The sequence below is a fragment of the Pan troglodytes genome, chromosome 13 (assembly GCF_028858775.2).
Source record: "Pan troglodytes isolate AG18354 chromosome 13, NHGRI_mPanTro3-v2.0_pri, whole genome shotgun sequence".
Classification (NCBI taxonomy): Eukaryota; Metazoa; Chordata; class Mammalia; order Primates; family Hominidae; genus Pan; species Pan troglodytes.
Genome location: NC_072411.2, coordinates 91489489 through 91505118, shown reverse-complemented (window position 1 = coordinate 91505118; position 15630 = coordinate 91489489). Strand labels below are relative to the sequence as shown.

Genomic DNA, 15630 nt, shown 5'->3' with positions numbered 1-15630 from the left:
GTATTACTGGTGAGGCAAACTCTTGCCATTGCTGCAAGAACCACTACTGAAGGTAAAACTGACTATGTAACTCCCTCTTCTATGCCATCACTGTACTTTGTGTACATCAGCCTACCCAGCTCTCATTTCTCCACTCACCAACATGTATCATAGAGTTTTACAGTTTTCAGGTTAACATTATTGAAGAAACACAATCAAATTACAACTGATTACTGCTGTCCCCTTAAAGAATTAAAAAACCATTCTCTTTGGTCCAAACAACAACCAACAACTGGCTGCACGTGTCCTTTCCAACCTCATTTCCCACTACCTCCCTTAATATATACCATTCTTACTAGCTAACTGTACCAGCCTGTTCAACAGAAATCACTTCTGTCTTTCTTGCTTACACTGTCCTCCCCACCTGAAATGTCTTCTGTCCATACTCCCCACTTAAAATATCATCTAGGCCTAGCACAAATGTCATTTGCTCAGCAATCTTCTCCGTCCTTCTTAGTTTGGGAAGTAATCTCTTCTTACGAGCTCCTTCCTACAGGACCACAGTAAGAAAAATCTGTTACTGAGTATTCCTTTTCCTCACTAGACTGTAAGCTCCTCGAAGGCAGGATCAATATTAAAATTATCTTAGTTTTTGTCACTGCAGCATGTTATACATAATATATAGTTGACAAGTACTTAAAAAATGAATTGTTGGGCTTAGCAAATCAAACACACAATGGACCTCATTATAATGAATAAGGTATAGGAACAGTACTGGTTACATGGATATGAGTCCGAAGCGTCACAGTGTGACAGCCTCTTAAAGCCTGTTTCTTCCTTTGATTCATAAGATCAATGTCAACAAAGCCAAAGGACTCATTTTTTTTTTTGGCTTCTAAGGCAATTTATAAAAGCTCTTCCAGTCATGCTTGCATTACCTTCAACAACTACCTGTCGTACACTCATATGCAGAATATTGTGGGGGTGGGCCGGGCACAGTTGCTCACTGTAATCGCCGCACTTTGGGAGGTTCAGGTGGGCAGATCACTTGAGGCCAGGAGTTCCAGGGCAGCCTGGCCAACATGGCGAAACCCTCTCTCTACTAAAAATACAAAAATTAGCGGGCGTGGTGGCCCGCGCTTATAATACTTGCTACTCAGGAGGCCGAGGCACCAGAATTGCTTGAACCAGGGAGGCGGAGGTTGCAATGAGCCTAGATTGAGCCACTGCACTCCAGCCTGGGTGACAGAGTGAGACTCTGCATCAAAAAAAAAAAAAAAAAAAAAATATATTGTGGAGGCTACAAACTTTCATAAAATACTATCTCTACTCTTCTAAGGCAGAAAGGGTTTTTTGATTTTATTAAGTGCCACTCTACCTAAAGTTATTTGAAAACCTGACAATACAGTAATAATGATTACAGCTACATACATTGAGCCATTATGTGCCGGGCATTGTTGTCTGTAGTTTTAACATATTGAGGCATTTAATCCTCCCAATAACCACGTGAGATGAACTAAATATTGTCCCCCTTTACAGATGATGGCAACTGAGGCAAAGATTAAGAAACTTACAAAGGTTTCATAATGTAAGAAGTGGATTTTGAAGCCAGGGAGTGGTTTGGTTTCCAGCTACACTGAGAAAAGAGACCAAGTCTTAGCGTATTTTTATCTCATAAAGAATCTAACATCTGTTTTCATGTAAAGTTCCGAAAAGACTGCACTATGCTTCATGCACTATGCTTCAGGAGTGAGGAGTGGGTAGAAAAAGCGGAATGGTTTTAGGTTTTAGTCACTCCAAAACATGATTCTGTACGAAAGAGTAGGTACTGCAAAGGTAGTGGCATACACATCCACCCCTGGACCATTTTCCAGCCGCCCGAACACCTTCCAGATCCTCGACACGGAGACCGGCTCCAGGGCCTTTCAATCTACCTGCAGGTAAACTGTCCAGGAATCGGGGGACGCACCCCAACCTGCAGTGGTAACGGGACCTCCCGGGTACCCTGGGGATCCCCCACAGGCGCGTGCTCTACCCGAAGCCGATATCCGCCAGGCGGGAGAGTCCGAACGCGACTGACAATTCCTTCTCCCCGACCCTCGAGAAACTCACGCCCCGCCCCTCAGCCGACAAAGCGCGGTGCCCCTCATACTTAGAATCTGCAGAGAACACAGCTCTCCTAAAGTTCAACTCGCTGCCGCCACAACGAACCACGCGGATGTTCTCCTCTTCCACCATCTTTGCGCAGTCGCAGAATGGCCAATCTCTGGTCTCGCCCTGAACTTCCTACGTTGAGCCGGGTAATACGGCTGTTCCCAGCCCACAGAACCCACCCCCGGGCCCTTCTAGGCCTGAGACTCGGTGGTAGGACTCCGCTTCCGTGCAGGCATCTTTTGTGTGGGCAATGTCAAACTAAGACACTTGTAAGAAAAGGTGAAAGCAAAACAGAGACTTAGAGACAATCAGTTTTTATTATATACCTATACACAATTATTTAATACAGACATATTTCTCTCAGGCCTTGTCAACCTGACTCTATGGCTTTTTCCGCCAGAAGGGAAAGGTGGCGTACAGTGTACCACGTGACCTCCAGCCGTCCCACCGGAGGCGTCGCTTTCTAGTGTCTGTGGTGTCGGCGCTGCAGGATGACGCGAGCCTCTGGCGTCCCTGGTTTTCTCTGTCGCAGCGTTGAGTTATTGGGTGGAAAGGTAGCTTTCTCTTCCTTGTACAGCTTTTTGTTCCTCTCATTAGCCGTTCTTCTGTTCTTGTGAACATCGCTTAGGTTACTACAGAATCTCCACAGTCCTAGGGCCTAGCTTTCTTCCTTTGGAAATCTGGCTCCTACTCCGGGATTCTGGTGCATCTTCCGCAGCGTTCAGTGTAGCTGCTCGGGCTAATCTGACATTCGGCCAGTCCCGCCAGGTTTCGGGGCGCTGGTCTCTGGTTTCCTGAGTTTTACCTTTTCCCATTAGTGGATAGAGTCTGTGGGTTAGGAACCCCTAAAATCCGAACATGTTTATTTTTGCCAGTTTATCTCCAGTTTTCCTTTGTAAACTTACACGTATCATGTTCTTGGACCCTGTATATTATGTTGCCTATTTTGATTTCGCTTCTTGATTTGTGGATTTACCACAAAATTACCAAGGTCTCAAGTATAGTCACATGTCACATAAGGATCTTTCAGTCAATGCATATAACATGGTGATTCCGTAAGATTATAATACTGTGTTTTTACTGTACCTTTTATGTGTTTAAATACACAAATACTATTCTGTTACAATTGCCTGCAATATTGAGTACAGTAACATGTTGTTCAGATTTGTAGCCTAGGAGCAATCAGCTATAACGTACAGCCTAGGTGTGTAGTAGGTTGTACCATCTAGGTTTGTGTAGGTACACTCTATGATATTCACACAATGATGAAATCACCTAAAATGCATTTCTTAGAACATATCCCCATCATTAAGCCACACATGATTATACCTATAAGTTTATTTATTGTGGAGAAATACAATATTCACAAAGGTCAAGACATATCCTGGGACAGCACCACTGTAAAAATCAGGGATAAATTTACTTTTTACTGAGGAGTCTAGCTTATTAAAGTGCTCAAAACTTTATTATTTGGGGAGCCAGAACTAGAAAGGGAGATATTTAATAATTTTGGTTTATCTCAAGCTGTAACCAGCTTTCTCTTTCATGACTGTGATACCCTTTGTCACAGTGGATGGAGCGTAAAATATCACTTTTGATTCTGCAGCCTTAACCTCTTCTTGTTTAGTCTCTTGATGTATGCACAATAAATCTTTTAAAGACTTTGTTGGGTACTTTGTAACCTGATACAGGCTTTTCCTTAGGGCCTGAGCCAAGAAACAAAATAAATATTTTCACTCAAATTAGTGTGACTTTAGTTGTATGTTACTGTATGGTAACTTTAGATTTTTCAGAAAAGAATCAGAAATCCTGATATGGACGAAAACTAGCTGGATTGATAAATGTATAGGAGGATTATTTTACACAGGGTTTTAATTTACTGAAGGGCCCAGAAAGATAAGTCATTTGTATTTTGATTTCTTTTTACATAATTTTTAAGGAACCAATCCCACCTTCAGCTGTTTAATTAATAGTGCGTTGTCTTTATCATGTAACAGGAAGGCTGAGGTAGGCAGAATAGGGCTAGTGCAGTGGATCATTCATGCCACCAGGGACCTGTGCTTTCTCTACTTTGTTCTTTGCGTTATTGTCCTTAACCATATTGGTTTTGTCCTTATGCTCACAGTTCATGTTCCTTTCAGTTAGAAGAAATAAGGGAATAGCAAGAAAGAGCATAGCCTATATACAGAAGGAAAAGGATTTTCCAGAAACACTTATTTGGCATCTTCCATCCAGGAAATATTTACTAAGCGCTTAGTATATGCCAGACATTCTTTCAGGCTCTGGGAATACTGGAGTGAGAAAAATAGTTAACAAAATCTGTATGTTACTGGACCTTACCTTATCATGGGTAGAAACAAAAACTTATTATACTTTTGATGTATTTATGTGCCAAGAGGAAACTCAAAGTAGAAAAGAAAGTGATTATAAGGGTTTGATCACATTTATTATGGGTTTTCAGGGAAAGCCTTACTGAGAAGGTAACATTTGAAATAACCTGAAAAGGTTGAGAGTGTGAATAAGCATGGAGCTGTTTGGTGAAAGAGTCAGCCAGAGGAAAGAGTATTCCTTTCCATGTTCAAGATAAGTCAAGAGGCCAGTGTGGCTGGAGAATAATCATCAAGGGGATATAGTAAAAGATGAGGTCAGAGAGGTAATAAGAGGCCAGTTCATAGGGTCTCCTAGATCATTGTAACAGCTTTGGGTTTTACTCTGAAATTGGAGACAGTGTAGCCTTTGTGTTAAAAAGTGAAACGATTAGGCTAATTTTAAAAATTTGCATACAATAAAATCTGCTTTCTTTGATATCTATGATGCACAAATTATTGTATCCACCATCACAAATAAGATACAGAAGAATTCCAACACCTCAGAGAATTCCCCAGTACTTCTCCTTCCCCTCCCCAAGACCTATCCCCTGGCAACCACTAATGTTCTCCATCCCTAGTTTTGCCTTTTCCAGAAAGCCATATAAATGGTATCATATAGTATGTAACCTTTTCAGTCTAGCTTCTTTCACTTAGCATATTGCATTTATGTTATGTGCATCAGTGCTTTATATTGCTGAGTGGTATTCCATTGTATGGCTATTTCACAGTTTATCTGTTGAATGTATTTTACCCCCAGGTTTTAGAAATTATGCATAATACTTCTCTAAACATTCATATGTAGGTTTATGTGTGAACATAAGCTTTTATTTTTCTAGGATAAATACCAGCAAATGAGATTGCTCAAATCATAAGTGTATGTTTATTTAAGAAATTGCCAAACTGTTTTTTTCCCAGAGTTACTGTACTATTTTTGCATTTCCATAAGTAATGTATGAAAGTTTTAGTTACTTAAACCCTTGTCAGGACTTGGTATTGTCAAGGTTTTTTTGTTTTGTTTTTTTTTAGCCATAATAATAAGTTTGTAGTGGTATTTAATTGTGGTTTTAATTTTCACTTCCCTAATGACTAATGCTGAGCATCATTTTATATCCTCTTTGGTGAAGTGTCATCAAGTCCTTCACGCATTGCTTTATTGGTTATCTTCTTGTTGAGTTTTGAGCATTCTCTTTTAAAATTTTTATTTTTATTTATTTTTTATTTAATAAAATTTTTAAAAGCTTTCCCATTAGTGAGAAGGATTTAGTCACATTTTTACTGCTTAGTATCTTCATGTATGTTTCTGTTCCCTTCAACAGATATAAACACCATATACAGTATTTCACACCACTACCCTGCATAATGTACATAGGAGACATCTTCAAGCAGATTACATTAATTTTGTATTAATGTCATGAATTACTTAGTGATAGGCCCTTGGGCTCTGCTGTGTTTCCTCATTCCCTAATGATGGTGCAATTTTTATCTCTTCTTAGGTTTCCTATGATGCTGAAATCCTTATCTATCCTATGTATTTTTCATTCTGCACTTTCTCTCGTGTATACCTCTGCCCTAGGAACCTCAGGCAGTTAAGTGATGATTAACACAAGCGGGTTATGTTCCATTTAAGGCTAACAGTTCTCATGGTTATAATTACACCTTTTCTGTTTTGGCTATGATTAAACCCATAGATTAAAATTGTATGATCTCTTGTACCCAGTGGCTAAAGCGAAATTTTAGAATGGTTTGAAATGTTGTTGCACAAAGTGTGGTCCATGGACCAGCAACAGCAGTGTCACCTGGGAGCTTGTTAGAAATGCAGAAACTCATGCCCTACCCAGATATGTGGGATCAGAATCTGCATTCTAACAAGATCTGCAGGTGATTCCTATGCATATTTAAGTTTGAGAAGTACTACTTTAAAAAATAATCTAATGGCAGCTCTATATACAAATGGCTCTCGGTGCCTCCCATGGGCCAGCCACGTGCTTGATGCTTCATCTATTTCTAATTATCTCAACAGCCCTGGAGGTGGTATTTCTGTTCTATAGGTGAAAAACCTGAGACTTACTATGCTAACTTACCTCAGATCATTCTGCTTATAATCAGTAGCGCTGATCTTGGAACACAGCAGTGTCTGCTTCAAAGACTATCTCTTTCAGACTTTCTCTCTCTCTTTTTTTTTAAATCAACTTTTATTTTAAGTTCCAGGGTACATGCGCAGGATGTGCAGGTTTGTTATATAGGTAAATGTGTGCCATGGTGGTTTGCTGAACAGATCAACCCATGACCTAGGTACTAAGCCTAGCATCAAACTAGCTATTCTTCCTGATGCTCTCCCTCCACCCGGCCACCCCTGCGACAGGCCCCAGTGTGTGTTGTTCCCCTCTATGAGTTTATGTATTCTCATCACCACCTCCCACTTATAAGTGAGAACATGTGGTGTTTGTTTTTTTTGTTTCAGTGTTAGTTTGCTGAGGATAATGGCTTCTAGCTCCATACATGTCCCTGCAAAGGACATGATCTTGTTCCTTTTTGTGGCTGCATAGTATTCCATAGTGTATATGTACCATATTTTCTTCATCCAGTCTATCATTGATGGGCATTTAGGTTGATTCCACGTCTTCAGTATTTTAAATAGTGCTACAGTGAACATACACATGCATGTATCTTTTTTTTATTATTATTGTACTTTAAGTTCTAGGGTACATGTGCACAATGTGCAAGTTTGTTACATATGTATACATGTGCCATGTTGGTGTGCTGCACCCATTAACTCGTCATTTACATTAGGTATATCTCCTAATGCTATCCCTCCCCGCTCCCCCCACCCCACAACAGGCACCCGGTGTGTAATGTTCCCCTTCCTGTGCCCAAGTGTTCTCATTGTTCAATTCCCACCTATGAGTGAGAACATGCGGTGTTTGGTTTTTTATCCTGGTGATAGTTTGCTGGGAATGATGGTTTCTAGCTTTATCCATGTGCCTACAAAGGACATGAATTCATCCTTTTTTATGGCTGCATAGTATTCCATGGTGTATATGTGCCACATTTTCTTATCCAGTCTATCACTGATGGACATTTGGGCTGGTTCCAGGTCTTTGCTATTGTGAATAGTGCCGCAATAAACATAACGTGTGCGTGTGTCTTTATAGCAGCATGATTTATAATCCTTTGGGTATATACCCAGTAATGGGATGGCTGGGTCAAATGGTATTTCTAGTTCTAGATCCCTGAGGAATCGCCACACAGTCTTCCACAATGGTTGAACTAGTTTACCGTCCCACCAACAGTGTAAAACTGTTCCTACTTCTCCACATCCTCTCCAGCACCTGTTGTTTCCTGACTTTTTAATGATTGCCATTCTAACTGGTGTGAGATGGTATCTCATTGTGGTTTTGATTTGCATTTCTCTCATGGCCAGTGATGGTGATCATTTTTTCATGTGTGTGTTGGCTGCATAAATGTCTTCTTTTGAGAAGTGTCTGTTCATATCCTTTGCCCACTTTTTGATGGGGTTGTTTGTTTTTTTCTTGTAAATTTGTTTGAGTTCTTTGTAGATTCTGAATATTAGCCCTTTGTCGGATGGGTAGATTGCAAAAATTTTCTCCCATTCTGTAGGTTGCCTGTTCACTCTGATGTTAGTTTCTTTTGCTGTGCAGAAGCTCTTTAGTTTAATTAGATCCCGTTTGTCAATTTTGGTTTTTGTTGCCATTGCTTTTGGTGTTTTAATCATGAAGTCCTTGCCCATGCCTATGTCTTGAATGGTATTGCCTAGGTTTTCTTCTAGGGTTTTTATGGTTTTAGGTCTAACATTTAAGTCTTTAATCCATCTTGAATGAATTTTTGTATAAGGTGTAAGGAAGGGATCCAGTTTCAGCTTTCTACATATGGCTAGCCAGTTTTCCCAGCACCATTTTTAAAATAGGGAATCCTTTGCCCATTTCTTGTTTCTGTCAGGTTTGTCAAAGATCAGATGGTTGTAGACATGTGGTGTTATTTCTGAGCCTCTCTTCTGTTCCGTTGGTCTATATCTCTGTTTTGGTAACAGTACCATGCTGTTTTAGTTACTGTAGCCTTGTAGTATAGTTTGAAGTCAGGTAGCGTGATGCCCCCAGCTTTGTTCTTTTGGCTTAGGATTGTCTTGGCAATGAGGGCTCTTTTTTGGTTCCATATGAACTTTAAAGTAGTTTTTTCTAATTCTGTGAAGAAAATCATTGGTAGCTTGATGGGGATGGCATTGAATCTATAAATTACCTTGGGCAGTATGGCCATTTTCACAATATTGATTCTTCCTCTCCATGAGCATGGAAAGGTTTTCCATTTGTTTGTGTCCTCTTTTATTTCGTTTAGCAGTGATTTGTAGTTCTCCTTGAAGAGGTCCTTCACATCTCTTGTAAGTTGGATTCCTAGGTATTTTATTCTCTTTGAAGTAATTGTGAATGGGAGTGCACTCATGATTTGGCTCTCTGTCTGTTATTGGTATATAGGAATGCTCATGATTTTTGCACATTGATTTTGTATCCTGAGACTTTGCTGAAGTTGCTTATCAGCTTAAGGAGATTTTGGGCTGAGACGATGGGCTTTCCTAAATATACAATCATGTCATCTGCAAACAGGGACAGTTTGACTTCCTCTTTTCCTAATTGAATACCCTTTATTTCTTTCTCTTGCCTGATTACCCTGGCCAGAACTTCCAACACTATGTTGAATAGGAGTGGTGAGAGAGGGCATCCCTGTCTTGTGATAGTTTTCAGAGGGAATGCTTCCAGTTTTTGCCCATTCAGTATGATATTGGCTGTGGGTTTGTCATAAATAGCTCTTATTATTTTGAGATACATCCCATCAATACCTAATTTATTGAGAGTTTTTAGCATGAAGGGCTGTTGAATTTTTTCGAAGGCCTTTTCTGCATCTATTGAGATAATCATGTGGTTTTTGTCATTGGTTCTATTTATGTGATGGATTAAGTTTATAGATTTGTGTATGTTGAACCAGCCTTGCATCCCAGGGATGAAACCAACTTGATCATGGCAGATAAGCTTTTTGATGTGCTGCTGGATTTGGTTTGCCAGTATTTTATTGAGGATTTTTGCATTGATGTTCATCAGGGATATTAGTCTAAAATTCTCTTTTTTTATTGTGTCTCTGCCAGGATTTGGTATCAGGATGATGCTGGCCTCATAAAATGAGTTAGGGAGGATTCTCTCTTTTTCTGTTGATGGGAATAGTTTCAGAAGGAATGGTACCAGCTCCTCTTTGTACCTCTGGTAGAATTCGACTGTGAATCCATCTGGTCCTGGACTTTTTTTGATTGGTAAGCTATTACTTGTTGCCTCAATTTCAGAGCCTGTTATTGGTCTATTCAGAGATTCAACTTCTTCCTGGTTTAGTCTTGGGAGGGTGTATGTGTCCAGGAATTTGTCCATTTCTTCTAGATTTTCTAGTTTATTTGCATAGAGTTGTTTATAGTGTTCTCTGATGGTACTTTGTATTTCTGTGGGATTGGTGGTGACATCCCCTTTATCATTTTTTATTGCATCTATTTGATTCTTCTCTCTTTTCTTCTTTATTAGTCTTGCTAGTGGTCTATCAATTTTGTTGGTCTTTTCAAAAAACCAGCTCCTGGATTCATTGATTTTTCGAAGGGTCTTTTGTGTCTGTATCTCTTTCAGTTCTGCTCTGATCTTAGTTATTTCTTGCCTTCTGCTAGCTTTTGAATTTGTTTCTTCTTGCTTCTCTAGTTCTTTTAATTGTGATGTTAGGGTGTCGATTTTAGATCTTTCCTGCTTTCTCTTGTGGGCATTTAGTGCTATAAATTTCTCCCTACACACTGCTTTAAATGCGTCCCAGAGATTCTGGTACATTGTATCTTTGTTCTCATTGGTTTCAAAGAACATCTTTATTTCTGCATTCATTTCATTATTTACCTAGTAGTCATTCAGGAGCAGATTGTTCAATTTCCATGTAGTTGCACGGTTTCGAGTGAGTTTCTTAATCCTGAGTTCTAATTTGATTGCACTGTGGTCTGAGAGACCATTTGTTGTGATTTCTGTTCTTTTGCATTTGGTGAGGAGTGTTTTACTTACAATTATGTGGTCAATTTTAGAATAAGGGCGATGTGGCGCAGAGAATAATGTATATTCTTTTGATTTGGGGTGGAGAGTTCTGTAGATGCCTATTAGGTCCACTTGGTGCAGAGCTGAGTTCAATTCCTGAATATCCTAGTTAACTTTCTGTCTCATTGATCTGTCTAATATTGAGAGTGGGGTGTTAAAGTCTCCCATTATTATTGTGTGGGAGTCTAAGTCTCTTTGTAGGTCTCTAAGGACTTGCTTTATGAATCTGGGTGCTCCTGTATGTGTGCAGATATATTTAGGATAGTTAGCTCTTCTTGTTGAATTGATCCCTTTACCTTTATGTAATGGCCATTTTTGTCTCTTTTAATATTTGTTGGTTTAAAGTCTGTTTTATCAGAGACTAGGATTGCAACCCCTGCTTTTTTTGCTTTCCATTTGCTTGGTAGGTCTTCCTCCATCCCTTTATTTTGAGCCTATGTGTGTCTCTGCATGTGAGATGGGTCTCCTGAATACAGCACACTGATGGGTCTTGACTCTTTATCCAATTTGCCAGTCTGTGTCTTTTAATTGGGGCATTTAGCCCATTTACATTTAACGTTAATATTATTATGTGTGAATTAGATCCTGTCATTATGATGTTAGCTGGTTATTTTGCCCGTTAATTGATGCAGTTTCTTCCTAGCATTGATGGTCTTTACAATTTGGCATGTTTTTGCAGTGGCTGGTACTGGTTTAGTTCTTCCTTCAGGAGCTTTGTAGGGCAGGCCTGGTGGTGACAGAATCTCTCAGCATTTGCTTGTCGGTAAAGGATTTCATTTCTCCTTCACTTATGAAGCTTAGTTTGGCTGGATATGAAATTCTAGGTTGGAAATTCTTTTCTTTAAGAATGTTGAATACTGTCGTCCACTCTCTTCTGGCTTGTAGGGTTTCTGCTGAGAGATCTGCTATTAGTCTGATGGGCTTCCTCTTGTGGGTAACCTGAACTTTCTCTCTGACTACCCTTAACATTTTTTCCTTCATTTCCACCTTGGTGATTCTGACAATTATGTGTCTTGGGGTTGCTCTTCTCGAGGAGTATCTTTGTGGTGTTTTCTATGTTTCCTGAATTTGAATGTTGGCCTGCCTTGCTAGGTTGGGGAAGTTCTCCTGGATAATATCCTGAAGAGTGCTTTCCAACTTGGTTCCATTCTCCCCATCACTTTCAGGTACACCAGTCAGACGTAGATTTGGTCTTTTCACATAGTCCCATATTTCTTGGAGGCTTTGTTCGTTTCTTTTTATTCTTTTTTTCTCTAACCTTGTCTTCTCGCTTTATTTCATTAATTTGATCTTGAATCACTGCTACCCTTTCTTCCACTTGATTGAATCAGCTATTGAAGCTTGTGCATGTGTCATGAAGTTCTCGTGGCATGGTTTTCAGCTCTATCAGGTCATTTAAGGTCTTCTCTACATTGTTTATTCTAGTTAGCCATTCAACTAACCTTTTTTCAAGGTTTTTAGCTTTTTTTGTGATGGGTTAAAACATGCTCCTTTAGATCGGAGAAGTGTGTTATTACTGACCTCCTGAAGCCTACTTTTGTTGACTCATCAAAGTCTTTCTCTGTCCAGCTTTGTTCCGTTGCTGGTGAGGAGCTGCGATCCTTTGGAGGAGAAGAGGCACTCTGGTTTTTAGAATTTTCAGTTTTTCAGCTCTTGTTTCTCCCCATCTTTGTGGTTTTATCTACCTTTGGTCTTTGGTGTTGGTGACCTACAGATGGGGTTTTGGTGTAGATATCCTTTTTGTTGATGTTGATGCTATTCCTTTCTGTTTGTTAGTTTTCCTTCTAATAGGTACCTCAGCTGCAGGTCTGTTGGAGTTTGCTGGAGGTCCACTCCAGACCCTGATTGCCTGGGTATCACCAGCAGAGGCTGCAGAACAGCAAATATTGCAGAATAGCAAATATTGCTGCCTGATCCCTCCTCTGGAATCTTTGTCCCATAGGGGCACCGACCTATATGAGGTGTCTGTAGGCCCCTACTGGGAGGTGTCTCCCAGTTAGTCTACACAGGGGTCAGGGACCCACTTGAGGAGGCAGTCTGTCCGTTCTCAGAGCTCAAACACCATGCTGGGAGAACCACTGCTCTCTTCAGAGCTGCCAGATTGCAGAAGTTGTCTGCTGCCTTTTGTTCAGCTATGCCCTGCCCACAGAAGTGGAGTCTATAGAGGCAGTAGGCCTTGCTGAGCTGCAGTGGGCTCCACCCAGTTCAAGCTTTCTGGCTGCTTTGTTTTCCTACTCAAGCCTCAGCAATGGAGGATGCCCCTTCTCCAGCCAGGCTGCCTCCTTGCAGTTTGATCTCAGACTGCTGCACTAGCAGTGAGCAATGCTCCGTGGGTGTGGGACCTGCGGAGCCAGGCACAGGAGAGAATCTCCTTGTCTGACAGTTGCTAAGACCTTGGGAAAAGCACAGTATTTGGGCAGGAGTGTCCTGTTTTTCCAGGTACAGTCTGTCATGGCTTCCCTTGGCTAGCAAAGGGAAATCCCCCAACCCCTTGTGCTTCCTGGGTGAGGTGACCTCAGGCCCTAACATCTTTGTTAGTCCTGGGTATCTTTTCCTCTCACTCATGTAGCTGTATCTCCTTTTAGTTTAGCTTCCTTTGTTTCACACATCTTCTTTAGAACCCCTCCATTAGATGAGTATCTATATCTCAACTCAACTGTGAATAGGGATAGTTTTTTTTTCTGTAGGACTTCAGAGTCCTGTGCAAGTTGTGATATTTCTGGATAATCAAGATATTCCCTAAGCATTCTTGGGCAGGAGAATTGGGAGGTAGGTGCAGTGCAAGGGAGAGGAGTTGGCCTAACTCCACTAATATGCTGTGGCCCATGTTTTACTTCTTTGAGAGCAACTTCAAAGCAAATCTGTCAATGCCAGTAAATACATTAAAGAACTAACTGTGGGGCAGAGTTAGTAAAAATTAATAAAGGCTTTTCCTTTTATACCATAAGAATGTGACCTTTACTTAATTTTCTCTCTGTTCCACTGGAAATCAGATGAAGATAGAATGTCAACTAGGTTACAGTTAGTATTGCCTACAGTAATATTATCCCTGAATGATAAACTGCAACTAAACAAGGAGGAATTATAAATGTCCCATAAATATCTGAAGCTAGAATGTCAACTATGTTACAGTCAGTATTGCCTACAGTAATATTATCCCTGAATGATAAATTGCAACCAAACAAGAAGGAATTATAAATGTCCCATAAATACCTGAAGATAGAATGTCAACTGTGTTACAGTCAATATTGCCTATGGTAATATTATCCCTGATTGATAAATTGCAACTAAACAAGGAGGAATTATAAATGTCCCATAAATATCTGATGAGAGTGCTATAATTTGGGCTTCCCTGAGTGTGTTAACTCTTGTAATTGGGTATGTCTCTCATGTGAATCCTGGAAGCCTGTGGAGTTGCTACAAGAGATATAGTGTCTTGTGGGACATGAGACTCTTAAGTAGGGCAACCCCTGAACCTTCCAGATGAGAAGTAAATGAAATAAGTAGTGAAGGTGAAACTGAAGTTATACTTTTAAAATCTCATACCCCCAGGCATCATCTTAGAGTCAACCTTCTTTGAAACCACTGTCTCAGAGAAATCCCTCCAAGACACAGGTAATTAGAGAGGGTATGTGAACCAAGGAGCCAATCAAATTCTCCCACATAAGAATTTGGGACACAGAAAATGAAGCTGAGGACCACAAGGATTTAGATACTGATGCTGTAAGTTATGTTTCTTTCTTTTTTTAAAATTTAACACTTTCTAAAAATTGACAGATAAAATTATATGTATTTATTATGTACAACACAATGACTTGAAGCACATATACCTTGTGGAATGGTTAAACCTGCCTAATTAATATATATGTATCAACTCACATGGTTATCATTTTTGTGTTGAGAACACTTAACATTGACTCTCTTAGCATTCCTCAAGAGTGCAACATATTGCCATTTATTATGGTCCCTATGCTGTACAATAGCTCTCTTGAATTTATTCTTCCGGCCTGATTGTAATTTTGTGTTCTTTGACCAAAATCTCCCTAACCACCACTCCCACAATCACTGCAGCCTCTGGTAACCACCATTCTACTTTCTATTTTTTGACATTGACTTTTTAAGTTGCCTCATTATGAGTGAGATCATGTGGTGTATTAGGCCACTCTTGTGCTGCTATAAAGAAATAGCTGGTACTGGATAATTTATAAATAAAATAGGTTTAATTGGCTCATGGTTCTTCAGGCTGTACAGGAAGCATAATTCTGGCACATGCTCAGCTTCTCGGGAGGCCTCAGAAACTTGCAATCATGGCAGAAGGCAAAGGGAGAGTGAGACATCTTACATGGCAAAAGCAGGACTGAGAGATGGGGGAAGTGCTTCATACTTTTTTTTTTTTTTCAGACGGAGTCTCACTCTGTCACTGAGGCTGGAGTGCAGTGGCACAGTCTTGGCTCACTGCAACCTCCGCCTCCTGGGTTCAAGCAATTCTCCTGCCTCAGCCTTCCAAATAGCTGTGACTACAGGTGCATGCCACCACACCCAGCTAATTTTTGTATTTTTAGTAGAGATGGGATTTCACTATGTTAGCCAGGCTAGTCTCAAACTCCTGACCTCGTGATCCACCTGCCTTGGTCACCCAAAGTGCTGGGATTACAGGTGTGAGCCACCATGCTTGGCTCACAGTTTTAAACAACCAGATATCATGAGAACTCTATCATGTGAATAGCACTAGGGCTATAGGGCTAAATAATTCATGAGAAACCACCCCCCATGATTCAGTCACCTTCTGCCTCCAGCATTGGGGATTACATTTTAACATGAGATCTGGGCAGGTACACACACCAAACCATATCATTTCACCCTGCCCCTTCCCAAATCTCATGCCCCTCTCACATTTCAAAATACAATCATGCCTTCCCAACAATGGCCCAAAGTCTTAACTCAGTCTAGCATTAACTCGAAAGTCCACAGTCCAAAGTCTCCTTTGAGGCAAGACTAGTCCCTTCTGCCTA

The 15630-nt window shown here is 40.4% G+C and overlaps 2 protein-coding genes across 2 annotated transcripts in view; one reads left to right on the top strand and one right to left on the bottom strand.

Moving 5' to 3' along the window:
• Positions 1 to 2316, bottom strand: part of WDR75 (WD repeat domain 75) — a 34170-nt gene extending 31854 nt beyond the window's left edge. Inside the window, exon 1 of the mRNA XM_001164827.5 lies at positions 2132 to 2316. Within this exon, the coding sequence (XP_001164827.1) occupies positions 2132 to 2217 (86 nt within the window). The 5' untranslated portion in view covers positions 2218 to 2316. The remainder of the gene's footprint in view (positions 1 to 2131) is intronic.
• Positions 2317 to 2597: 281 nt separating this feature from the next.
• The window catches only part of COL5A2 (collagen type V alpha 2 chain), a 408452-nt gene continuing 395419 nt past the window's right edge, over positions 2598 to 15630 (top strand). Inside the window, exons 1-2 of the mRNA XM_063790630.1 lie at positions 2598 to 2687; positions 14171 to 14341. The gene's annotated coding sequence lies outside the window, so the exon portion shown is untranslated. The remainder of the gene's footprint in view (positions 2688 to 14170; positions 14342 to 15630) is intronic.